The sequence below is a fragment of the Alligator sinensis genome, unplaced genomic scaffold (genome assembly GCF_000455745.1).
Source record: "Alligator sinensis unplaced genomic scaffold, ASM45574v1 scaffold243_1, whole genome shotgun sequence".
In the NCBI taxonomy this organism is placed as follows: domain Eukaryota; kingdom Metazoa; phylum Chordata; order Crocodylia; family Alligatoridae; genus Alligator; species Alligator sinensis.
In genome coordinates this window covers 4718036-4745167 of record NW_005841841.1, presented here as the reverse complement: position 1 = coordinate 4745167, position 27132 = coordinate 4718036, and the positions used below count along the sequence as shown (strand labels likewise).

General features: G+C 39.9%; 1 protein-coding gene across 1 annotated transcript in view; it reads right to left on the bottom strand.

Annotated features, from left to right (window-relative positions):
* CFAP47 (cilia and flagella associated protein 47) overlaps nt 1–27132 on the bottom strand; it is a 757346-nt gene that overhangs the window by 605076 nt on the left and 125138 nt on the right. The window contains exons 22-24 of the mRNA XM_014520638.2: nt 24849–25017; nt 16735–16835; nt 13741–13897 (exon numbers count right to left, since the gene is read on the bottom strand). Coding sequence (XP_014376124.2) covers nt 13741–13897; nt 16735–16835; nt 24849–25017 — 427 coding nt within the window. The remainder of the gene's footprint in view (nt 1–13740; nt 13898–16734; nt 16836–24848; nt 25018–27132) is intronic.

Below are 27132 nucleotides of genomic sequence, written 5' to 3'. Positions count from 1 at the left end.
GCGGGAGTGGCACTCTACATCAAAGACTGCATAGCATCAAATCGGGTAGATCTTTCAACAGATAAGAGAAGTAGCACAGAATCTTTTTGGATAGAAATTCCAGGTTTCAACAGCAAAAGAAAAGTACATCTGGGGATATTACTGACTCTCAGACCAGGACAGCAGCAGCAAGCTAGATATGCTAACGGAGATGAGAGAGGCTACAAAAGTAGAAAACACAGTAATAATGGGTTACTTCAGGTATCCATAAATAGGCTGGGTCAATCTAAAAATCAGGCCAGGATGCAAAGACCAAATATCTTTAAGTTATAAAAGACAACTTCCTGGAGCAGTTGGTACTGGAACCCACATGAGAAAAAGCCATTCTTGACCTAGTCCTAGGTAGTACACAGAATTTGGTGGAAAGGGGAAGTGCTACTGAGCTGCTCTACAATAGTGACCACAATGCCATTGGACTTGACATCCATGTAGGATGAGAAATGACCAGAATATTTATCACAGTAACCTTTAAAAGGGAGACTACACCAAAATGAGAAAGCTAATTAAACAGAAGTTAAAAGGGGCCCCTAAGGACATGAAGAAAGTATAAGAAGCAAGGGAACTGCTTAAGAACACCATATTGGAAGCACAGGGCAAATGCATGCCGGAAATCAAAAAAATGGAAAGCAGATCAAAAGAAAGCATGGTTTAATGGCAGAATTACAGAGGCAATAAATGGAAAAAAGGTTTCTTTCAAAGAGTCAAATCCTAATGAAGAAAAGAAAAAAGAAATTCTGGCATATCATATGTTAAACTAAAACAGCAAGCTAAGAAAGAATTTGAGGAGAAACTTCATAGAGACACACAAGTTAACAATAAAAAATTCTTTAAGTACATTAAAAGCCAAAGTCTTGCCAGGGAGTCAGTTGGGCCTTTAGATGATCATGATGTATAAAGGGCGCTGAAGGAAGACAGGGGCATTGCCAAAAAACTAAATGCATTCGTTGCATCCATCTTCACTGCATAAGATGTTAGGGAAGTTCCCTCACCAGATCCACTCCTCTCTAGGGACAAGCCAGTAGAACTGACCCAAAATTAAGATTTCAATAGATGCAGTTGTAGAGAAAATTGATAAACTAAACAGTAGCAAATCAAAACGACTTGATGACATAGGGTCCCAAAGGAGCTCAGATAAGAAATTGCTGAGCTACTAACTGTAGTATTCAACTTGTCACTAAAAAACAGCCTTGGTACCAGAGAACTGGATGGTTCTCAGTGTGACTCCAATATTTAAAAAGGCTCTAGAAAGGATACAGGGAACCACAGGCCAGTGAGCCTAACTTCTGCTCCTGGAACACTAGTAGGAGCAAATGAAAAAAAATGATTCAGCACATGGATGAACATAACTGGCTGGGGAGGAATCAACACAGCTATGTCAAAAGGAAATCATACCTCACCAACCTACTAGAGTTCTTTGAGGGTATCAATAAGCAGGTGGATTGGAATGATCCAGCTGACATACTATACTATATCTGGACTTCCAAAAAGCCTTTGACAAGGTTCCCCAGAAAAGGTTCTTAAATAAGTTAGGTAGTCATAGGATTACAAGAAATGTCCACTCATGAATGAGAAATTGGCTTAAAGATAGAAATAAAAGAGTTAATATAAATGGTCAGTTTTTAGGATGGAAAGTAGTAAGGAGCAGAGTCCCCAGGGATTTGCTGTTTTAGATATTCATAAATGATCTAGATAGGGGGGTAAGTAGCAAGCTGTCCATATTTGCAGATGGCACTAGATTATTTGAATTGGTAAAAACTGAGGTACACTGTGAACAACTACAGAAGAATGTGGCGTGAGTGAGAGAATGGGTTAACTAAATCACAGATGAAATTCAATGTAGAAAAGTGTAAAGTGATGCACATGGGTAAAAATAACCCAAACTCTACCTACACTATGATGAGGCTCACATTAGCTGTTACCACACAGGAAAGAGATCTGAAGGCACTGTAAACAGTTCACTAAGAACATCAGCTCAGTGCTCAGCAGCCTTCAAAAAAGCAACCAAAAATGTTAGGGATCATTAAGAAGGGAACTGTTAACAAAAGGGAAAGTATCGTTATGCCATTTTAAAAATCCATGGTGCAGCCACACCTTCAATACTGGGCCCAGTTCTGGTCCCTACACCTCAAAAAGGACCTAGGAGATCTACAGTAGGTACAAAGGAGGTTAACAAGGATGATCAGTAGTGTGGACGTAGGTCCATATAAGGAAAAACTAAAGAAGGTAGGCCTATTCAGTTTAGAAAAGAGAAGCTTGAGGGGGGACATAATAAGAGTTTACAAAATATTAAACAGCTAAGAGAAAATAAACAGGGATTTATTATTTACTCTGTCTCAGTACAAGAACTAGGGGTCATGAAATGAAACTACAGTAAAATCCCTCTTATCCGGAATTCTACTAGCCAGAATACTCTATTAACCAGCACCGTACCACCACCACCACCACCATCCAACACCCCACGCAAGCCACATGCAACAACCCCATGCTGCCACCAACACCATCCACCACCCCGCGCCACCACCAAGTGCAAGTCTCCCCCTCTGCCCCCCCTGCCCTCCTGCTCTGGTATTTTTAGATATCTGGAATTTTTACATAACCGGACCCGACATTCCCCACTCATGCTGGATAATGGAGCTTTTACTGCAGTAGGTAGTAAGTTTAAAACCAACAAAAGGAACTTCTTTTTCACATAGCATGTAATTACAGTGTGGAACTCATTGCCACCAGATGGTGTAGAAGCTGACAGTTTAGCCAGATTCAAAAAGGGGCTGGACAAATTATTAGAGGAAAGGGGCATCAATAGCTACTGAGCACAGGAGTTAAAGATACAGCCTCTGAATTAGAATGTCTGAGACCTTAAATGCTGGAGGCTACAAATGAAAAAGGAACAGTGGAAAAAGCCCTGGATATAGACAGTTCCACTCTCTGCTACTGTGTGACATAAGATACTGGGAAAGACAGATCTACGGTCTGATCTAGTAAATGGCAGGTCTTATGTTCTTATCCACATTTTAAGTTATTTTCATATTTGCCAGAAGAGTTAAGACAATGAAGCTGTGGCCTATTGCAACAGCATCCTTGGTGTCTTGTCCAAGGCAGGAAGAAAGACTATGCGCTGCAACAGGAAGTGACTTATCAAATAAACATCTAAACTTCACTGAGAAAATTGGAGGGGTTGACGCAGTCAAAGTGATAGGCAGCTGCCACTACCTCCCACACTCCTGTACACATGCAGGAAGGCTGCTCTGACACGCTGTAATTACAGCACATCAGAGCAGGCTTGATTAATCAAGTCTGCTGGAGCATGCTAATTAGCACACTTCAGCCAGCCTCCACGTCTTGTGTATCAGCATCCCTGTGCTTCAAATTGGTGGCACGGGCACTTTAACTAAAGCTTGTTGGATGAGCTTTAGTTAAAGCACCCCTGCTGCCATTTTGAAGTGCTGGGATGCTGATACATGAGACACTGCAGGAGCTTTAATTAAAGCATGATCCTCAGCCCTCAGAGCATGTGTAAAAACATGCTAAGATCCTCACACTGAGTACAGTTCAACCCAGCATTCCTCCACAGAATCCTATCCTCTGAATCATGAAACACAAAAACACCTACTCATCATGCTGCTGGATACCTGTGCAACTCAATAATGAGTCCAATACCTAAAGTATAAATTCAGCCTCCTGGATTCCTAAGCCCTCTAGTATTCCAATATCCTTCTCACATCTCCTAAGCTAAACCACACAAAAACTGTGTGTGAAATTCTAGTCCCATTAAAATCAATGACTAAATTCACATTGAATTCAACGTGATCAGGACTCAACCCTATATTCTGCATTCACCTGAATTTGTGGCAACTTCATATTTAAGACGAACCCCGAATAATTTGATTCTATGTTTAGAGAAATTATACATTTGTTATCATTTTCCATGTATAGAATCTAATTATTGGAGGTTATCTTAAATTCATCCCCTACTCTTCCCCCTGCCACTGCAGCAGGGAAAACCGCAACAGAGTGGCAGGGCGGCTTATCCACTCTGCAGCCTCCCCCCGCAGAAGTGCCTGCACCTCTGCCATCTGCCCCCTTTACCCTCTGCCTGTGCCCCTTCAGCATCTGCCCCCATCTGGCCATACTGCAGCATCCCAGAGCCAGAGCTGTCTCTGCCACAGCTGCATGGCCAAACAGAGGCTACAGCCTGCATGTGCCTGGGAAGGAATGAAGCAGGAACTAGAGCCAGAGCCATGCCTGATATTCAGCACTGAGGAAAAGGGAGCAGAAACTGCTGACCCAGACTCTGGGCCAGAGTCAGAGCTGCTGCAGCCACCTACCCATTCCCCCCACCCCAGACACACACACACCCTCACTGCCTTGAACTCAAATCCAAGACAGGGGGCTTTTTCCCCTATGCTGAATGGAGAACAAAAAACCTCATCTTGGATTCAAGTAAATACGGTACATTATAACTGAAGGGAAAATAACAAAAAAAAATCAAGCACTCAAATAAGGAAATGCCAGAATTATGCTTGCCCATGCAATCTTCTTTAATCCCCCTGTGCATGTGTTATGAAAATCTTTTATTACATGATAATATGCCATTTTTTCTATATGACCTACCTTGCCTTATTCAGTGCACCAAATGAACAGTGCTTTCTGAATTGGTATTATTCAATATTTTTATTCTCATCATTCTATGTGAACACTATATTGACTTTATAATATAGAACACCATCCAAACCTTACATGGAACATAGAATTACACATTTTAATGGACTTTATTACGATGCTATCATCATCTTGTTTCTAAACATTAATGAATTCATCTTTACAATACCTCTGTGAACTGTCACTAACTTCACTTTACACATGGGAATAAGAGACTAAAACAATCAGATCTCTATTAAGTTTTGTTACTGATTTGGGATGTGTAGGGTCTGTGTTTTCATAGAAATTAGCACTATGCAGTACCTGAAAAAAATGAGAGCTAGGCTTGGAACATAAATCTGAGGACTTCTGTAAAACCCACCTGAAAACAAGAAACATGTAGGGTAGCCACATAACTGTCATTTTTTGGCACTTACACACAGTTTGTATTCCTACCCCACGTTCAGCTGCAATCCCCCTCTCACCCAAAGGGAGTTTGAACATACATATCTGATTTCCCAGAATAGGTCTCTAATGAGAAAGCCCCAAAAGCATTATCTGGTCATCTCTTTGGCCTTTCTTTTGAAGCTGGCCCCTTGAGCAGCCAAGAGAGGCTGGACTGAAAAAAATAGTCTAGAGGGTGTGTGGCTCAGTAAAATGGATGCATCCCTTGAAAGGGAAAAAAACTCTTGTTTCCAGCTCATGCACTAGCTCCAGATGGGACAAAAACTTACCCACTGTTCTCCAACCATTTTAGCCAATGAATACCAAGTACAACATGCAGTGGCTCAGATCTAGCATTCAATGAGCTTCAGGTAAAGAGCCGCTGCTGCCAATTTAAAACATGGGGGCTTAATATGTGGGACGGTGAGGTGACACTGCAGTTCTAATTAGAATGTGGAGCAGACACAATGAATCAAGTCTACTCCCATGTATTCCAACTAGAACGTGAATGAGCACATGTATAGGCAGCCGGGCTTATTTAGTCTGCAGAAGAGAAGACTGAGAGGGCATTTAATAGCAGCCTTCAGCTACCTGAAGGGGGTTCCAAAGAGGATGGAGCTAAACTGTTCTCAGTGGTGGCAGATGACAGAACAAGAAGCAATAGGCTCAAGTTGCAACAGGAGAAGTTTAGGTTAGATATTAGTAAAAACTTTCTCACCAGGAGAGTTATAAAGCACTGGACCGGGTCACCACAGAGAGGTTGTAGAATCTCTATCCTTGGAGGTTTTAAAGACCTGGCTACACAAACCCTTGGCTGGGATGTTATGGTTGGGGCTGGTCCTGCTCACAGCAAGGGGTGGACTAAATGACCTCCTGAGGTCCCTTCCAACCCTTATTTTCTATGATTCTATGAAATGAATAAAGATAGGGTCCTGTGGAAAAAAATACTAAGGGATTACAGAATTTAGGTATTCCTAAAGAGAACAGATATCATGTGCACTTTGCAGATCACTGTGAACAATAGGTTTAAAATATATTTTCTAGTCAAAACTTTCTATTACTCTGTTCACTTCTTTCCTTGCTGTTACTCACTTTTTTTTCCTCACCAATTTAGACAAAGGTTTTAGAATTTGAAGGTATGTGGGTTACCACTATCTTTTCTCTTTTAGAAGGGATGATATATTCTCCAGAAATTTTGTCATATCCTATCACCTTTATGGTAACCTTATCTAGCTTTGCTCCATTCCTAATGGCACGATTAACAAAAATAACAAGAAATTGTTACTGCACAACAATGGTAGCCACACAAACTGCGTAATGACAGGTATCATGTAAATCCAGATTCCTGTCTGATTTCACATAATTATGCAGAAGAATTAGGCAGCAGAAACTACATATATAGAATTGGGTGTGAAATATTTGTTATGTTAATTATACCATTAGCAACACAGCCAAAACGGTGCTACACTACTACCCATATGTATCATCATCATTTTCTATACAGCAGTCAACAAGCTGTCCAGCAGATGTGAGAGATTTCCTTGGGGATATCTAATAGTATTTACAAATCTGTCCATCTAAATTTACTCAGGGCTGTTGGAATCTCTGGAATTAATTAAGTAATTTATTCTCTTGTTTACACTGGACATACTAGGGGAAATTAAGTAATCATCATCCTAATTTAGAAGTAAACACCCTGAAGGTAAGCAACAGAGGAGGGTTTACCAATGTTTAAAAAATTTTTTATCTATGGTAACACTTTGAGAATCTTAATCAATTTCCCTGCTTAACTTAGATGAAGGCATTCCTATGTTAATGTTTAAAAGAGAGAGTATGTACTAAAAAAAGGATTAAAGAGGAAATAACAGGAATTTTTACTTTCTTTTCAGTGAAAACATTTTGTCTTAATTGCCCCAAAATGTGCCATAAAATGTTAGGCAACAATGTGAGATTTCAGTTAGATTGATTTTGTAAAATGTAATCGAGGGAAGAAGAATGAGTTATAAACTTAATTTATAAAAAGAAGTTAGATTTTAATCTAACTATGACATAACTAGTGCCCATCGGTAGTTTTTTTAAATTTAACAGTACTCTCACTACAGCAGATAACAAAGGCTGGCACTTTCCAAGAGCCTAAGGGAGCTTGTCTCTCCGATCCAACTGAAATTAATTCCATTAGGCTCTTTTGAAAAATTCCAGATGAGCTCTAACCAGTTTTAATAAAACATCAGTCTGCACTGAACCAGCTTTAACTTCCCTGAAAGTAACTTTTTAATTGACCTGCTAAAAACCTGTCCATCAGCTTAGAAACAAGTTCAACAGAAACTAGTTTTCACAAAACATAATAAAGAGAGAGGCTTAGACCTTCTCAACAGTAAATTATTCAAGTGGGGGAAAAGTGAGGCCTTAGCAACAAGTTAAACACAGCCCACCTGGTTTTTGGTGGAGTTGCTTCAAAGTTAGATCATCTTTCCAACATACCAGTTAAAAAAGTGCTCTGGAGTCTTGGGTATGGCAGCATAAGGTGCTGCCTTCTCCTCATGAACAGAAATGAATAGAAACAGAAAAAGTACCTGCTCAGTAAAAAAAAGCAATTTCAGAGGGAAAAAGTTATCAAGCTGTATCTGAAGCTATGCCCTAGAAAAAGGAAAATCAATAATAAACCAATCATTTTTCCCCACAGAAGCTCCTAGAGGGCACGGTTATCTTACTCTTAATGTTGTAAAAAAAAGGAAACAAAGTTGGAGGTTGTGGTGTCATCTGTACCCTTCAGTCATACAACAAGTAATCCTCCCAAGGGTTCTGAATTCTTTATAACCTGTCAAGCCATTAATTACTGCAGGACTGTCCAATTGGAGCCTCCAGGTTCCTACATGGTCACCATTCCCTCTCCAACTGATGCTTCAGCCAGGGTCCCTAGGCTCCCCTCTCTAGATTTCACTTCCTGCTCCCACCCCAGGGAGCAAGGAAGTGCAGTCCACGACATCAGGGGAGCTTGCAAGTTGATGCAGTGAGGAAGCTGTGGTGAGGGCCGCTGGGTGAGAGGAACCCCTCCACACAGTGCAACAGCTGCCCATGTGGTACAACAGCCACCTGGCCATGCAGTGCAAAAGTGGAACAGCCCCCACTAGTGCATCCTGCATAGTATATGGCCCCTAGCTGCTTAGAAGTTGGACACCGCTGAGTTACTGGATTTCTGAATATACAGGAGGATAACCTGCTATTGGGGCATGATGGCAAAGGATTCAAAGTATCTTGTAACTGTTCCAGAGATATGAGCTTGAGCCACTTCAACCACAGACCACCCCCCAACTTGACCCAACTGTAAATGGGGACATGGTCACTCAAGCTGGGTAGTCAAAGGTGGCTTAGTGTAATACTAGTCACATCTTTTCATTATAAGCCATTGGCTATAGAAACCCATGTGTGTCTTAAACAGGCTAACATGATGCGCTATTCTTCTTGGGTGGACCTTTGATTTTTTCTCACAATGGGTAACCACGTACTCACCTTAAGAATCTGTTAGGCTTAGTCATATTTTTTCATAGTAGAAAAAAGGGTATTGAATTACCATAGGTTATGCAAACTTTTTGTTTAAGTTAAATTCAACACCAGAAAAAAAAAACCCAACAGAATTTACCATAGGATACAAAACATCTTTATTTAGTATTACCACAACAAACAGATTAGTTCATTGAAATAATTCATTCTAATTTTTACTTTAAGGCTAGTTAAACTTGCATTCTGTTCACACAAACTTCTCTAAATCAAACCCAAAATGCTCTTTAGTATCTATGCAAGGATTTCTTTGGGGAATCTCTTCTTTTGGACCAACTGCATAGCTGGGATAGTTAGATAAGCTTTCAACTGCAAGGCATTCTTCATCAACAACTATGCAGTTGGCCCAATAAAATATATCACCCTAAGAAATCCTTGCATTTTACATAATTCTTGAACCATCACAGCTACAATATCAATAATATCACTCTAACACTTCAATAATCAGTAAGTTACTTGAAGACTTGTATGTGAGTTTTGTTGTATTTGATCAGAAAATCATATTGAAATAGAGTTGAAAGAGATTTTAAGAGGTCAGTTAGTCCAATCCTTTGCTTAAGGCATGATCTTCCCTGTCTTAGTCATCCCAAAGATTACTAAAAAAAATAAATTTAAAACTTACTATTCTATTTTGAGAGATTTTTTTTTTTTTTTTTTTTACAAAAAATATAACACAAATAGACTGCAAATAGCAGGAAAATTATTCAAAATACGAAATTATGAAGTCAACTTTTTTTTCAGAAAGCTTTATTATCCACAAGAGAAGGCTCAGAGGGGATCTGGTGGCCGTTTACAAACTCACCAGGGGGGACCAGAGAAAATTGGGGGAGGCTCTGTTCCCCTGGGCACCACCTGAGGTTACTAGGAATAATGGCCACCAATTGTTAGAGAGAAGGTTCAGACTGGGCATCAGCAGTCATTACTTTATGGTTAGAGCTGCCAGGCTCTGGAATGGACTCCCAAGGGAGGTGGTGCTCTCTCCTACCTTGGGGGTCTTCAAGAGTAGGTTGGACAGATATTTGGCTGGGGTGATACAACCCCAGCACTCATTCCTGCTTGGGGCAGGGGGCCAGACCTGATGATCTGTTTAGGTCCCTTCCGACCCTAAGCACTACGATACTATGATTATTTATATGTGTACATGTCAGATTTGGGAACACATCAACATATCAATAATCAATTTTAAATTAACATTATGTTCTTCATTAATAGTCATTCCATATATGTGTGTGCACATATACACAGCTGTAGTATATTTATAGACAGAGGGTGCATACAGGCATTACATTTAGATCACCCCAACTGAGCTACGGAAGACACAAACACTTGAGCGTGCAAGCATTCACAAGACTTAAGTCACCCTAAAAATGGCACGCCCATTCTACAGTTGGTTCTTGTCAGACAAGAACTAACATGAGATCAGCAAAGGTTAACCTGACCTAATGGGTTAAAAACCAAGCTAACGAATACTTGCCTGGGACTGTAGCATAGTCCCAGGGCTGGGAAAGCCTAGCTACTCTCCACAGCCCTGGGGCGGGGCTGTTTTAACCCACTATGGCAAGCAGCAAATGCTCGCATAACTAAGTCATATAAACCTGAGCCAGATGCCGTGAACACTTGTTTACACCCAAACACAACCACATAAACACATATAATCTATTCAGACAATCAAATGTTATTTGGTATCTGCATTTTATTCTCTGAAGGGGGAGGTCTGACTTCATAAAACTACTGTTTTATAGGATGCATTCTTGTACTTCTTCGTAGTGTAGAACCCGCACTAGGAAACTTACGTTATGCCCTTCCATTCACAAATACTTGATGCCCCCTTGACTGCTGCTACTACAACTGCCTACATGAAAAATAACATTAGGAAAGCATTCAATATATTTTAAAGGTTAATATACTGTGACAACTGGAAGCATATGTCATCGGACCACCTGTCATTCACAGACCCTACTTCAGGAAGTGTGGCATTATCTGATTTGTAAGTATCAATAAAAATATTTCTCTCTCCATTTTATTTCCACTTACCTTTGTAAGAATAATACTGCCTTGAGCAACCCTAAAAACAAACCCAGCTGATCTAATGGTATGCCAGTTCAGCAGTCATTCACATTCTCTCCATCTATTAAGCTGTTTTCCTTGCTCAGTCTAAACATACTAACATCCTGAGACAGGCCCGTAACATCTAACAATAAAATAACAATCTTCGCAAAATAAAAAACAAATGAGTTGTCTGAATATTTAGTTTCGCTGAATACAATACTATCAGGATTAATTTGTGTAGATATATACATTCTCTAAGAAACTGATAATTAAAACTCTCCATGAAGTTGTGGAATCAGAAAAAATATATGCCTTAAACTTTGACTATTTTAGTTATAAGATGACATAACCGCTTTGTGGAGAATTGCTGGCTCTGTATAGTAGAACAGATAAGAGAAAGTGTTTGTTCTTTGTAACTCCTCTGCAACTGCTTCGCTCACCGCGGCCTTGAAGATAGCAAAAAGTATGTACAACTCTGATTTGCAGGTGCAAGAAGGAGGTTTGTGAACTAACCTCGCCTCCCCCATTAGTTCCCATCCTGATTACAGCAAAGAAATAATGAAGTAATATTATAGCCGCTTTTCATGCTAATTTCACTATATGATCACGTGAGTTGTAAGCAACTGTTAAAAAGTATATAAGCCTCCTGATTTTGCTCTTGGGGAGGGACCCCTTCCAAGTGCTTGGGAGATCCATGTCACTTTGGAGTCCCCCCTACAGCTGTAGTTTCTTTTGAATAAAAGCTTCTGCTGACCTGACCCAAAAGTATGCTGCGTGTGTTTCCACGACAAAGTAAAAAGTGACAACCCTCTATTTTGTGCTTCTGTATTATTTGAAAGACAACAGAAAAATCAGGATACCTAATAAAAAGTAAAAGAAAAAAAAAGAAAAATTCAGAATCATAATTTCTAAATCACATATAGAATCTTTTTTTTTAATAAAGTTCTGAATGACACCATCCTCATCTCCTCAGCTCCCACTACAAAATCCTACGGTCATGCCATGTTTCCCTTGCCTGGTTTCCATAACCTCTTTTTCTCTGACTCATCTCATTAGCCTTTCCAACATTCAGTAGATGCAATTACCTAACCTCTCTGCTGTTTTTACCCAGACATGCCATTCATGACTCCATGCTGCAGTTTCTCTCTCTCTCAACAGAAAATTCAAATATCATGTTCTCATTCTTACAGCACTGGATTGTTCAGCATCTGCCAACGTGTGACCTCTTTGCTCCTGTCATTCCTTTCCTACCCTTTTGTGTTTTCCTTCCTTTCTTGCTCCCTTTGTCTCTCCCTCCCACCTTTGTTTTTCTTCATTTTTTCCATGCTACCTGGAACAACATTTCTAATTCTTTCAATTCAGTGATCATTCTTATTTTCCTATGTCTAATCACTCCCCAAAGTCACTGTTAATATGATTATCATCACTGACTTCCAATCAAGTATATTTTATATGAGCCATGCCCAAGTCTCGTAAGTCATCACAGACCCCTAACCAGTGCCCTGAATCAATAAAAGCTGGAAAAAGGAACATGGCATCAAGTTCCAAAAATCAGTATAGAAAAAGCATTATTCATAAGAATCAGATGGATAAAGACACTTTGCACTCAATTTCACTAAACAGATATATTTTTGTTGCTGAATTAAAATATATGGCACAGGGCCCAAACAGGTTTTTATGTTTATTTGTTTGGGGGTTGTTTGTTTTTTGTTACAGAAAACAGCCTTACGTTTAACAAATAGACTGATAAGCATCGAATAGTTTTAAATTAGCTTGCTGTCCCTGTCTTTCAGAAGTAAAATGGCATTCCAGAATTTTCTCCTAGTAGTTGATATTACTACTATATTTTTAATTCCAAATATACAGAACTGTTTACACTGAATGAGACCTCACTGACACCTTTGAGAAATCTCTGACAGTGACCGCATATTCTTAAATGTCCCAGTAATTTCCAGTCAGCACACAAATATTACAGAATAGTTATTTCAGAAGTATTGAAATCATGTCACCCAAATCAAAACTGATAAACAGTGAACTGAGACATTTTTAAAACAATCCTCTTCCCAGGGAATTCTGTCAAAATCATCAAATATCTGTAAATTGCCTTTTCATGAAAAAAATTATGTGACATTAACATTTTCTTTAAAAAATGAAAACCATCCACACCCATTGGGTACAGGGTTCAAACAAGGAGAAAGTGATATTGGAAAACATACACACATACATAAAAAAAATTCCAGCTGTTTAAGTTGGTCTAATAAAATATATCATATTCACCCAAAGAACCTTGTCTACACATATACATATGCTTTCCAAGGTCAGTTTTATAGAAATATTTCCTATGTTGATGGAAATGAGTAGCTTACTATTTTGTTCTGATAGAAAAATTTTTAAAAAAGATCACTTTTGTATTTCATGGTAAGCATATAAATAGCTAAACAGAATTCTGCAACCTGTGATAGTGTTAAGATATTGCCCTAGGGTAAGAGAACCAGAGACCTTCAGAATCCCAGAGAAACTCTTAAATTAGAATCTGTTCATATGTCTTTTTGCTTTTTGCCAAAAAATGTCTTGGGCATCCCCTCTTTCAAAGCCTTTTACATTGGAAGGCACACTTCTATTTCAACTGATTCCCCCTTCCTGTGCTGTCATGTCTGTTACAATCAGTTCTCTGAAGCTCAACAGGCTACTTTCCAGCAGCACAATGCCAAAGGCTGTAACACTAGGTAATATCAAGATAATGAAATACCACTTTTGTCTGCCTTGCTTCAACATATAAGTTAGGAGTTCAAGAAGTTGTTTTTTAATTATAAATTTAATTTCAGACTTTGCTTCACATGGCCATTTAGACATGTTAGTAGTTCTTCAAACAAAATTCAGCAAAGAAAATGTGTTATTCATGAAGCACAGTGAAAAGGGGCTTAAGTAAACCTACAGAGATGGAGACTTGAACAAAGTAAATGTGAAAAAAAATATTTATACATCAGTTACCAAATTCTGAAAAATACTTACGAGGGCAGAAGCTTACAGTGACACTAGTTTTCTGTCTTGGAACAAGAACGCCAGTGCATAGACTAAATTTAAAAACACCATCCTCAACAGCTTTGCCTGCACTGTCAAGATCTAATTTCCATGTCAACTGTTGCCTTGAGGTATTCTTTAGGCCAAGCTTCTGTCAAGAGTTGTAGAGAAACAAGGATATTATGCAAGATGATGGCAAATACTAACCATTATGATATTTTTCACATAGCCTTATGTTAAGCTTTTTCTATTGCAAACAGGTCAGACTACTATATGAATTGTTCTTTTCTACAGATAAGAATCAACTGATTCAACATTTCCCAGAAAGCACTACAAAGCAATAAAGTAAGTATTGTTTATAGATGTATGGGAAGAAAGAAAGCATGTCTGCTGGTTAACAGAGAGCACATTTACCAGTCACTATACACAAAAATCAGTTTTCCCTCCTGGAAGGAAAACCCAGTTCATATTATCAAATCCCAAATAGGATACTGACTTCTGCAATACTTAAGAGTAACCTAGAGCAGGGCTGTCCAACTTCTGAGAGGCTGGGAGCTGCATCTCACATAGGCCACAGGCCCTCCTGGGCCACAAGCCACATGGGGCCACATCCTGCTTCACAGATGACATGGACTCCCAGAGCCCCCTGCTACACAGGATGCACAGAAGCATAGACTTCTCCAGCCCCCTTGCCGCAAAGACTACTCAGATTCCTAGGTCCTCTGAGCTTCACAAGCTCCCCCACCACACAGGCTGTGTGGGCTCCTCAGGCTCTCCCCGTTATGTGGGCTCTTGCCAAGATCAAAATGTGCAAACTCTCCAGGCATCCCTGCCACATGGGCTGCACAGATTCCACTATTCCACCCACAGGAACAGGGGCAGGAAGAGAAAGCTGGAGAAGGAAGAGGGAAGCTTGGAGACATGGAGAGCAGCAGAAAGAGCAGTATGGGGAGTGGAGCCCAGGAAGTCACCCACAGGCTCCAAGATAACTCACATGGGCCCCACATGTCATGTATTGGACAACCCTGACCTAGAGTACTAGGTCAACCAACAGAGGTTCAGAATAACTGAATTGCTAACTCAGTGGTAGAGCTCTCGTCTATGAAAGTTGGCCAGTATGAGATCAATACTGTACATTAACTCCTGTGGTGTTGATACTGGTGGGGGGTGGTGATAATGAGACAAACCCATTTCTTCCAATGAAACACTGCAAGATGCAAATGCACTACCTGTGGGATTTGGAACTACAATTACCAAAGATACTATATACGCTGATCCTTTAGATATGTTTGTTGAGACTATGAAAGTTGTTAGGCTCCTCATGCATCTTCTATATTGCCTGTAGGCAAAGGAGGTTTATACCTTCCTACCTCCACAAATTCTGATGAAAATTCTGAAGAGGTTTCAATGAAAGAACTGAAAATAGGGTGTGTCATTGCTGTGACAGGAAAAGCTCTTGTACATAAATATCAGTACATGTTATGTTCCACAGCCAAAACCATACAGGAAAAAATGGTATAAATGGCTCCCTGAGAGCAGACTATACCAAAATCCTAAGAGTAGTCAAAGGAGAAACAAGAGAAGAGACAGCATTTCAGAAGCATCACAGGCAGTTCACAATGCAATCCCAGATTAAAGTTGTGTCCCTAATAAAAGCTAATCCTGACCATCTCAGAGAATATCCCCTAGAAAGGAGCTTACTCCATAGATTTCTATTACATCACACTTATTTGCTGTCAGTTCATACTGTCATAAGGAAAAAATGGGAAGGATATAATGAAGATGACATCTGGTGAAATGAGCATAGAGGGAAATCCTTCTATTTTCTGCTTTTTGGTTTTATGACATTCTTCCCATAGACAGATTCAGGGGACCTCCTAGGAGATTATAATTTTTCAATTATCTGTTTAGAATACCTATGAAAAAGACAATTGTGGTCACTTCTTCCAAGATTCCAGAGGAACACCCTCAGGAAACTTGCGAAAGGATTAACCAAGGCTGCATGGAATATAGCTCCCAAAAGCAATAAGTATTGATGTGCCTATTTTGGTTCCGATCTGGTATTCTTACATCCCCAGATGCCTGAGAAAATAAGTAAGTCTAGATCTGATCTCTAACAAGTACATAAGATTACCCCTTCTCTAAATTTGAATTAACCAAAGAGGTCATTATTTGAAGCATTCTATTAAGGCATGAGGACAATTTTAAAACTCTAAATGATTTTCTGGTTCCAAAATAACAGAATTCTAAGAACACTATTAAAAAAAAAGGGAAATTGCTACATATAAACAAGATCCAAACTATCATTTACTAGAAATGTCAAAACATAAAACCCTACTAACTATGCAATGAAGTATGAAGGAAATTATTTCACACCACTATCACCAGGAGAAACAAAGATGAAGAAGATTAAAGGGTAAAGGTTGGAACTTGTTAAACCACCCTTGGAACTTTGGATCTATGGATCAATGGAAACATGCCACTTATATTGTCTTCCCTTTTTTCAAGAACCATGAAGCACAATATACAATGCCTATGTCTGCAGTGGAACCAGATATGCAAAGGTCATTTCAAGAAGAAATATTATATACACACACACACACACACACACACACACACTATATGCGTGTGAAATCCCCCGAAAAAGACTTTCAGGCAAAAACTCAGACATCACTATATACACTACACATGATCACTGTGCATCTGTGAAAATCATATATTACTCATGCATTGCAAAAGTCAGTTTCATGAATCAGAAAGTAAAACCAAGCTCAACTCAGAAATGGTGCAAAAGCTATAACGTTTAGACATCAACATGAAACCCACAATAATAAAAACACTTAGGAATCTATTTAAAAAAAACTTCAGAAAATATTTATGTAGTTGTTTAAATTGCAATTGAGTTTCTACCTTGTACCTCGATTTTACAGTGAAGTAAAATAGATTCAGTCAAGAACAGACATAAAAACAACTGTGTTTACGTACCTGAGTACTCTGACTTTCATCAACAGTATCTAAATTTATATTTCTTGAATGAAGTGAAAATATAAGTTCTGCAGTAGAGAATTGCAATGGTGGCTTAAGTACTGTGGGAGAAAAAACAACCAAAGAAGTTTATCCACCATAATCCTGACAAATATTTCTACATCTTCTCTCATCAAAACCATGTTTTCACATTACAAATTTTTTGGCTGACAGATTTCACCTTTATTTTAAAACCTAAGCTTTCCTTTCATTGCCAACAAACTACAGGCAGATATAATATCATGTAGATTCCTACTGCGTTGTGACCCCTTGATAGAAAGAGGCATCTAAATGACTTAATTTTTAAATTCACCAAAGCAACAGGTACCAAAAGGGAGGTAAAGTTAAAAACTGTTTAGCAATGAGACTCATATCATCTTCCATTTATACCACAGACATTATAAACAGAGAAAAAAGTATAACCTTCTAATTTTAGATTAACGCAAAGAGTGGCAGATTATGTGGAAGTATTATAAAGACCCGAGAAAAAACTTTTAAAAAGTGAAATGGAGTAGCTTCAGGAACATCTGTTTTAGGTATCATCAAACATTACTTTTCCTTAATGATGGAAAATTCAAATAGTATTAGCTTCATTGTTTTCAAAATGGGTACTAAACGTTTAACAAATCTATTAGTGCCTCCTTTATATTTTAATAGATTTTATTTATATTTATGACAATATATGTAGATTTTGCTATTCATCAGAGAATATTTATAGATCTATCATAATCACATTTCTTTTATTTAATATAGTCATTGCTTCTCCCTGGTGATAGAATAAAGGATGACAAAAGATTGAGAAGAAATTAAATGTGCCCCACCACAATTCTTAGCTTTGCATTTGTACTAGACAAAACTGCTACAAGTAAACGAGCTAGGGCACAAGAAATTTTACTAAAACCTATGCATTGCTCTCACGGTGCAGCAAAGCCACTTGATTACAACACTTTGTTCTTCTCTCCAGAGAACACTGATGTCTAAGCTCATTTCTCATTTTAGATAGCCACCAACAATATTTATTGTCATTAAAATAAATGGTGGACATCTGTCTATAAGGGCAAGTATGCAATCTCCACAATTAATGGTATGTACAGATATGAACCTAGCCAGTGTACTCAGTACAAATATATAAATGGATTCTCTGGTGCACACAGAGCCATCTGGTGATGTGCTACGGTGCCAATGATAAGGCAGTGGTGTTGACAGCAGAGTCTGAAAGCTGACTGGCTGATACTTCTGACATTTGGTTATTTTCCTTGAAAGAAAAGGTGCTTCTTGAATTTAGAAAGCTCTTAAATAGCTGGGGAAACTGCTGTGTTTAGGATATTTTATTCCAAGTGGTGTGACCTCTAAAACATCCATCTCCATTAAGCTTCTCTTGGAGTCACAAGTGTTTCATGCATATACACATTTACAAAAACAGCTATAATGTCCAGAAATCACTTGATAAGAAAGTAATCCATAATTAGACATAGCAAGATAATGCCACAGCTTGGAAAGAGTTATGGGACACCTATCACAGGGCTCCATAGGGCATGTAAAGAAGAAGGTTGACTCAAAAGACAAATCAAAGGGCACAGTACTGTGAATTCCAAGTAATGAGTTTGGCCTAAAAATATTTTGCGATTATTTAAAAAATAATCATTATGGGTTCGTTTTGTTTGCCTTTAATTTCCAGTCTTTTGGGTGAACTCATTTCATTTTCATTTACCATCATGAATATTAAAAACTGATTTTTTTTTAATTAAAGCTAAAATTTTTGCCAGTACATGTCTCTAGGCATGTACGTACAGACATTTGGGGAGATTAGGGGAGGGTAGATTGAATTAAAAATGGCCATTAGATCTAAAGTAAGTTGGGATGTGGGGTTAGCAAAATGGCTTGGGGGAAGTGAGGGGTAAGCAGGGTCCACGGGAGGTCTGGGAGGAATCAGGGCTCTAGCAGGGTCTGTGAGTGGGTTTACTGGGGTCTAGGAGGGTTTGGCAGGACTAGAGGGGCTAGCAGGGTCTTCAGAGGGCTTGGAGGCATCCACAGGGCTATCAAGGTTCAATGGGGAGTTGCAGGATTCCAGAAGGGTTTGGCAGGATCAGGGAGCTAGCAGGGTCCATGTAGAGCTTGAGGGGAATTGGGGGGTTTGGCTCATGGGGTTGCTGGCTGGTCTGTGCAGGGATTCTTCATCTGGGGGTGGGGCCAGGGGCCTAAAAACAGCCTGGTGCCATGAGGTTGCAGGGTACAAGTGCAGCCTCAGGGCTGGGGTCAGCAGCTGGTCTTCCCCAGTCCCAGGTCTGGGCACATGTACAGAAGTGCAGTTAGATTAGTCTCACCAAACTATATCCAACTTAGACTACCTCCAAGGTAGGGTTAAGTTGGATCATGTCGGCCATTTTTAGACCAATCTAACCTTCCTCAACTTCTGTATGGCTCACACTTAGATTGACCCTAAGTGTAAGGTCTGCACCTGGGAAAACTAAGTTACATCAGATGGCTGGTTTTAATGCAATCTAACCTCCCCCAGCTTTCTGAATGTCTGTACCTAGCTTACGAGTAGCAACATTAATACTCCAAAATCTTCAGATGCACAATAGCATCAAAAGAACTGGTGACAGAGTAGGTGTCTTCTCTTTCCTCCTGATTAGTTAAGGTGGGATACTTGGCCCAGCATTTTTCATTATTTTTTGTTTGTTAAGTCCTTTTCTTCTTTCAACAGCAACATTTTTCAAAAGGGAAAAGCTTAAAGTAGTACTTGGTTGTGAAATTTGCTTTCCTTTAAAGATGAGGAAAGACCCCATATGATTTCTGGTAACACAATATAAAAAATATCTAGAAGGCTTTAAAACAGTAGTAGCTACATGCAAGTTTGAAAAACATGACTGCAGCATGGCTGAAGCTAGTAGTATTCTGCTTTTAGAGTGATCCATCCAGGGAACAAAACAGCTTCAGACCTATTTTGTACATATCGCAGCCAAGACCATTTTTAATCAGTCCAGTAGGCGTGTTCATCTCTAAATAGTAATATTCAATGGCATAGCAGTGGATTGAATGAGATGAATAACATTTTTACAGTTCAGTATTCATTGTTATTTATGGGTGCAAGAGGGGAAAGAAAATTTGCAAAGACTTAAGATTAAATTTCAAAATAATTTTATATTTAAATATTATATTTTATTGCATTCTGGAATCAATGCTATACAATATAGACAATGAATCTTTGATCCCTTTTTGAATACTGTATCTTTACTTTAAAGTCACAGTAAAAAACAAAAACTGCATTTGTTCCAAGTGTTATATTCTGCCCTTTTTTCTTTCTTTCTTTCTTTCTTTTTTTTTTTTGACTGTGATCAGGCTCCAAGTATAGCCACGTTTATAAAGGACTGAATTAGATAAAAAAAAAGACTGTCGTTTATTTGCCAGGCTTAATGACTATGAATAATTTCACTGTTCCAAAAAAATACAGAAGCAAGATAAATGTTCCTTTTAAGTTCAAGCCATACATGAATCAATAAGTTTGTCACTGTGGTACACCATTTTAAATAGTTATATATTAATACTTGGATTCAAATTCTGTTAAAATATATTACAATTTACAGGACCAATATACAGGAAAGCTCCACTGACAATGAAACCAAGCAAGTCACTCTTACAGGAGCTGAGAAAACAGCTCCCCTTCAACATGACAGACAGCCAATGACCTCAGTAGAAGGACTTAGGTGCCTGTACACCAATGCCAGAAGCATGGGGAACAAGCAGGAGGAACTAGTCCTCCTGCTTTCCAGTGGGCACTACAATCCAGTAGGGATCACGTAGACCTGGTGGGACTCCTCTCACAACTGGAGCGTAGCCATAAAGGGCAACATTATTCACAGAAGGGATCAGGTAGGGAAGAGAGGTGAGGGTGTTGCCCTCTATGTGAAGGAGCAGTACAGCTCCCTACAGGCCGATGTTGGCCCCAAAGAAGAACAGCTTGAAACCCTCTGGGTCAAGCTCCAGGGGAAGCATGGCGAGACAGACCTGACTGTAGGTGTATACTACAAGCCACCTAACCAAGGGGAGGAACTTGATCTAGCATTCACCCATGAACTAACGGAGGCTGCACGTGCACAGGAAATGGTTGTCATGGGTGAGTTCGACTACCCAGACCTCTCCTGGGAGGAATGCTTTGCCAGCTTGGATCGATCACAATCCTTCCTGACCAGCACCAAAGAGCTTTTTTTTGACTCAGGAGGTGCACAGGCCAACTACAGGCACTGCAGTTCTTGACCTGGTCCTGGCCAAAGGGCGTGATGACCTGGTGACCAACTTAAACATAGAGGGCAGCCTAGGCGATAGTGACCATGAAATCATTACGTTCACAGTCCGTCTCAAGGCTGACAAAACAGATACCAAGCTCAAAGCCTTAAACTTCAAAAATGCAATCTTTTATAAGCTCAGATCACTAGTAGAGAATGCCCTGAGACACCAAGGACCACAGGTAAAGGGAACACGAGAAGAATGGTCATCCCTTAAGGATACAATCCTTAAAGTTCAGAGAAAATCCATTACCTTATGGAGAAAAAGTAGCAAAAGGGTCAAAAAACCCTCTTGGCTAAGCAGGGAAGTTGCAGACCTCCTACAGGAAGAGAAAGAGGTGTACAAACAATGGAAGCTTAGGACAGCCTCTAAGAAAGACTACTTGACAATGGCCCGCATCTGTAGAAGCCAGATTGGGCAAGCTAAGGAAGAAACCGAACTAAAACTAGCTGCAAGAATCAAGGACAACAAGAAGTCCTTCTTTAGGTACATAGGGAATAAGAGGAAAACTAATGGGAGTATGGGGCCACTGCTCAATGCCTCAGGATACTTGATCACTACCACTCAGGAAAAAACAGAACTCCTAAATGACTATATTGCCTCGATCTTTCACAAGACCAAGGGGAACAACATGCCAGGTAGGGCACAGAACAAGCAGGGCAGGATTGACACCATTCCCACCATTGCCATAGAACTGGTGTACAATCAATTAAAGAAATTAGACGTATATAAATCAGCAGGACCAGATGAACTCCACCCAAGAGTGCTGCAAGAGTTGACTGAAGTAATTGCAGAACCCCTGGCAAAGGTCTTTCAAAAATCATGGGCCTCTGGAGAAATCCTAGAGGACTGGAAGAGGGCCAGTGTTATACCCATCTTCAAGAAACGGAAGCATGAAGATCTGGGAAACTACAAGTCAATTAGCTTAACTTCTATTCCAGGGAAAATCCTAGAAACATTCATCAAAGAGGCTATATGTGACAAACTTGCAGAAGGCATGATACTGAATGACAGCCAGCATGGCTTCATCGTGGGCAGGTCTTGTCTGACCAACCTCATTTCTTTCTATGATGAGGTGACTCGTCAGCTGGATGAGAGAAAAGCGGTTGACATCATGTACCTTGACTTCCAGAAAGCCTTTAACCTGGTATCCCATGAGGTAATGATCAGAAAACTGGAAGACATCGGGCTCAACTGTGGGACCATCAAGTGGGTGTAAAACCGGTTGCAGTGTAGGATGCAGAGAGTGCAATGAATAGATCGGTGTTGTCCTGGCATGATGTGGGCAGCAGCATACCCCAGGGGTCAGTACTTGGCCCAATGCTGTTCAGTATCTCCATCAACGACCTGGATGAGGGAGTGAAAAGCCCATTGGCCAAGTTTGCGCACAACACCAAGATATGGGGTTGTGCAGAGACACCCGCAGACAGGCTGCAGATACCAGGAGACCTAGACAGGCTGGCATGTTGAGCAGAATGGAACCAGAAGAGGTTCAACATAGAGAACAGCAAAGTGTTGCATCTGGGAAGGAAGAACCCCCAGCACACCTACAGGCTGGGCATCGCTAACCTGACCAGCACTACAAATGAAAGGGATCTGGGGGTAACAATAGACTCCAGCATGAATATGAGCCAGCAATGCAACACAGTAGTAACTAGGGCCAATAACTCTGGTATGCATCAATTGGTGCATCTCCAGTAAAACCAAAGAAATGATTCTCCTGCTTTACTCAACATCGGTGCGGCCGCAGCTGGAGCATAGCACCCAGTTCTGGGCGCCACACTTCAACAAGGACGTGCTGAAGCTCAAGGGGGTCCAGAGAAGGGCCACCCGTATGATCAGGGACTTGCATGGCAAACCATACGAGGAGAGGCTGAGGGATCTCGGACTCTTCAGCCTAAAGAAAAGAAGGCTGAGAGGGGACCTGATTGCGGCTTACCACTATATCAGAAGCATACATCAAAGGTTCAGTGAACAACTGTTCACCAGGGTGCCCTGGGGGAAAACTAGAAACAACAGCCAGACGCCTGCAAGTTAATTTCAGGCTGAACATTAGGAAAAACTCCTTCACAACTAGGGTGTCCAGACTATGGAACAAGCTCCCCCCAGAGGTGGTACAATCATCTACCCTAGAGGTCTTCAAGAGAAGCCTGGACAGTCACCTGGCTGGGGTCACCTGACCCCAGATGTCTTTCCTGCTCATGCAGGGGGCTGGACCCAATGATCCTTCAGGGTCCCTTCCAGCCCTATGATTCTATGAAAATAAACTTATATGTGGATATGATGACTTCCATACATATGACCTGCAGTACTGCAGGAGAGAACCCTAAAAGGTGAACATTTTGTCAAGGATGTGAATTAAGTTAGGGGCCCGTAGTGTGAGAAAATTCCTCTTTTTATGACTTTTCACAGTAACCAGCTCTGTCCCCTGTGTTCTTGCAGACTTTCTACAAGGAGAATTACCATTCTCTCGGTAGAAACCAAAAGTGCATAGGCATTCAGGCTTTTAGTCCTGGAGCAAAAATGGCAACTCTGGGAGAAAAACAACCCAGCAAGAACCACAGTTAAACCAGAAGAAAGGGAAACTGAACATCTATACAACTCTCCAGCTGTATGTGGCAGCCACTAGTTTATAGGAATAGCCAATTGTCACTTCACAGTCTAACCACTTACCAGGCAGGGGAGAGGCCAGAGGATCAATCACTAGATTCCCATAAGGGCAGAGTGGCCTAGGGGGCAGCCCTCTAGTCCTCCTAACAGGAGAGCTCATCTAAGAAGCTCTTCAGCCATAGGGCTGGAGGAATGTCTGTGCAGGCCAGGTCCCAAACTATTTTTCTACTGGAAGAAATTTCTGCCAGTACAAATGAAAATCTTTATACAGCCTGAGACAATCATATCTGCACTTAAGCCTCAATTCAGGCAACCAATGCATGCATATATATCTCCTAAAGAGGAATATTACCAGTGCCAGCAGGTATTTGCAGGGTGAGGGTAAGCAAGAGAGTTGATACAAGAAAAAATACAGATAATTTTTTCTAATGAAGCAGAACAGGATTGTACAAGCTACCAGGTTGCTCCTGGAGGCATAATGCTTATAAATTTAGGCAACAATCTGCCTTTTAAAGGCCAGCAAAGAGACATTTGCATATAAGCATGTACAAAAACAAATGAACCAAACTACTTGTAATTCTCTTCAGATTAGATTAGGGCCACTCTTGAGGAGCCAAGTTTTTAACTGTTATACACAACACCAATCCCTCATTTTGATGGAGCCTCACAGGAAAGACACATAATGAGAGCTGTGTCACTTTTCCATACTGATCATTAACTACTCCAAATGATAGGACTAGTATACCAACTGATAGGGCTATCCATCAGTAACAAGATAAGAAACTGGATTGTAGGTAAATTAAAATATACAAATAATGACTTAGAAATTACAGAATTAAAATAAGTATTTTTCCCATATTTTTCCCCCCAGTATTTTGGTGTTGACTATACCATACTTCTTTTTAGAAATTAGGGCAACACAGTATGATTTTAGCTCCAAAGATATTAAGATGTATACAACCTGAGTGAACAGATTCAGCAATACTTTTCTTACATTTCTGAATTGTTTATTAGAGTAAATGCTACAATTACCTAGAAAATTCCACCCACCTCAGTTCTTTAGCTTGAATACTTACTTTGCTAAACAACTAATAAATCCTTTCAAAGGCAATATAGAGAATAACATGTACCTATTGATATAAATACCAAGCACTTGTGAATATCTACAGTTTACATACCAGTTGCTTGAACTGTACATAAAGGAACAGCCATAGTCACCATTTGGGGACGAGGAACAATGATGTGTTTTACAGATCCAGAAGGAGTTGTAGGTTCAGAGCTTTGTTGTGAAGGTGGAACCTCACTAGAATTAATGCTTATTGGAAGACTAAAGTCATATGCTGCCACCTAAAGGACAAAAAAAATAGTTGTGGTCAGTTTCTCATAGAGGGAAATAGCAGGTACATACTCGCACTAGAATCACTATTTTACCTTTTTTTGTTTATGCCAAAGAAAATAATTTGCATATAAAAGAATATATGCAAAATTGCATATGGCTCAGCTCAAAATCAGGTTTATTGCATTTTCTTATTGCTTTCTCATCTGAACTGAAGTCAAAGCTGTAATCCGTCTCATACAGGAAAGGGAGAAAATAAAATTAAAGCTATAGGTTAAGAATACTCATCTCGTGCTCAAGAGAAGAGGTTGGCTCTTACAGTTTTCTTGGAACATTAGCAAAATGGTTCTTGTGGGCCAGTGGGGAGTAAGTGTCAAAATCAAGAACCCTTCACAGAAAATGCCTTGGCAACCAACCATTATTTAAACTGATTGAAATCACTTCCTACTTGTGTGCTTTCCCTGATGTCAATTGCAGTAGTATTGCATGGGAATAAAGTCATGTCAGGGAGTCATGTATCAAAACATATATGTTTTTATAAGTTACAGCTAACTGAACTTTATCCAGAAGCCTATTTACCAGCATCCAATCCATTTAGCAGAACACTGGTATAATGTGATTCTTTCAAAAGGCACATTTTAGCAAATGCCAGCATTCTTTCTTGCCCTCTGTTTCCAAATGACTTTTCAATGAGTGTCCCAAAGAGAGCACATTAAAGCAGTGAACTCTCAAGGTGGCAAAAGTATGAACTGCAAAGCAAAGTCAAAAGAAGAAATGAATGCATTACTTTTACAGTAAAATATGTTCAAAGGCACAACTCGCATCCTTCCAATTGTCTGATTCTGCATTCAGATTGAGCTGTCTGGACGCTTCAGAATGTGTGTGAGCTCAAAGTTTGTGAATTCTTTAATATGAGAAGCTTCTTTTGAACAAACACAGATGTGAATAGGGTGTTTGGGAGGTCAGTGTGTGTATGCGTGTGTACACACACACACACACACACACACACACTTGCTACGGGGTGGGAAAAGGAAAAAGAAAAGCAGATTAGATGGATTTTCTTTAAAATCACTAGAGTCCATTGGAACATACTAATGTTTTGAGTTTGGCAATGAGTAATTTCTAAAATCTGAAACTTCATTTGTTTAAACCTATTAAAGGCAGTAAATACGATTCCCCTACAGTCTTTAACTATACAAGGTTTTAGTTTCTCCATCATATATGCCTGAGGTATATTATTAAAAAAAACCTGCATAAAAATATCCTGAACATGATCTATACATTTTTCTATTTTCAGCATCCAAGAGACTGCCTGCACGATTTTACTTCAAATCTCACCTTTACATTCAACTGGCCTAAGACCAGGTATTTGAAATCTAAAATGAAAGGGCCTTTTCCTCAGCATATCAGAAGTTCCCCTCCCCTCTAACTATGCTAAAAATGCATACTTTAAGGTCACAGTTATAATGGAAAGCTAGTTGCTGCCTTAGCTATGGAGAGATTACTGCCTCTCCATAAATTTGAGGCTAATAAGGCCATTTTATTTTGAAATTTGAAAACTTTCCAAAAACTTTTAAGAGCCTCTTCCAAAAACATCACCCCTTATACCTAATAGAGAAAACAATAACATTGTCCAGTGTCCACCTTTTTATCGAAGTTTTAAAGGACACATTTGGTCAAGTACCTTTTTTTAAATAAAAGAACACACAAGCAAGATGGCTTTGTGACATTGCTGGACATTGTGGCAAGATGGCTTTGTGACATTGGTTAAATGTCTCTGCAGGTCTTACTTTTAATATAGGGCATCTTCAGTAATGGAACTTACTATTCTAATTTTATAAAAGCTGTAGTCTGTCTGTTTGTCCATAACGCCTTATTCACACTCTGGTTGGTTGACAGAAACAACCAGAGTGCAAATACAGCGTTCACATAGGAAGTGGCGGTGCAGCAGAGCACCACCATGATGGTAAGGACACAGGGGATGGAGCTCCCTGGAGGTGGCAGCAACAGAGTGGATGGAATGTGGGGGCTGAGGCTAACAGCGCTGGCCTTGACCCCTCCCCTCACCCTTGCTCCTAGGAGGTGGTGGTGGCAAGCACAGGGGAGAGCAGGGTCGGGATGCCACG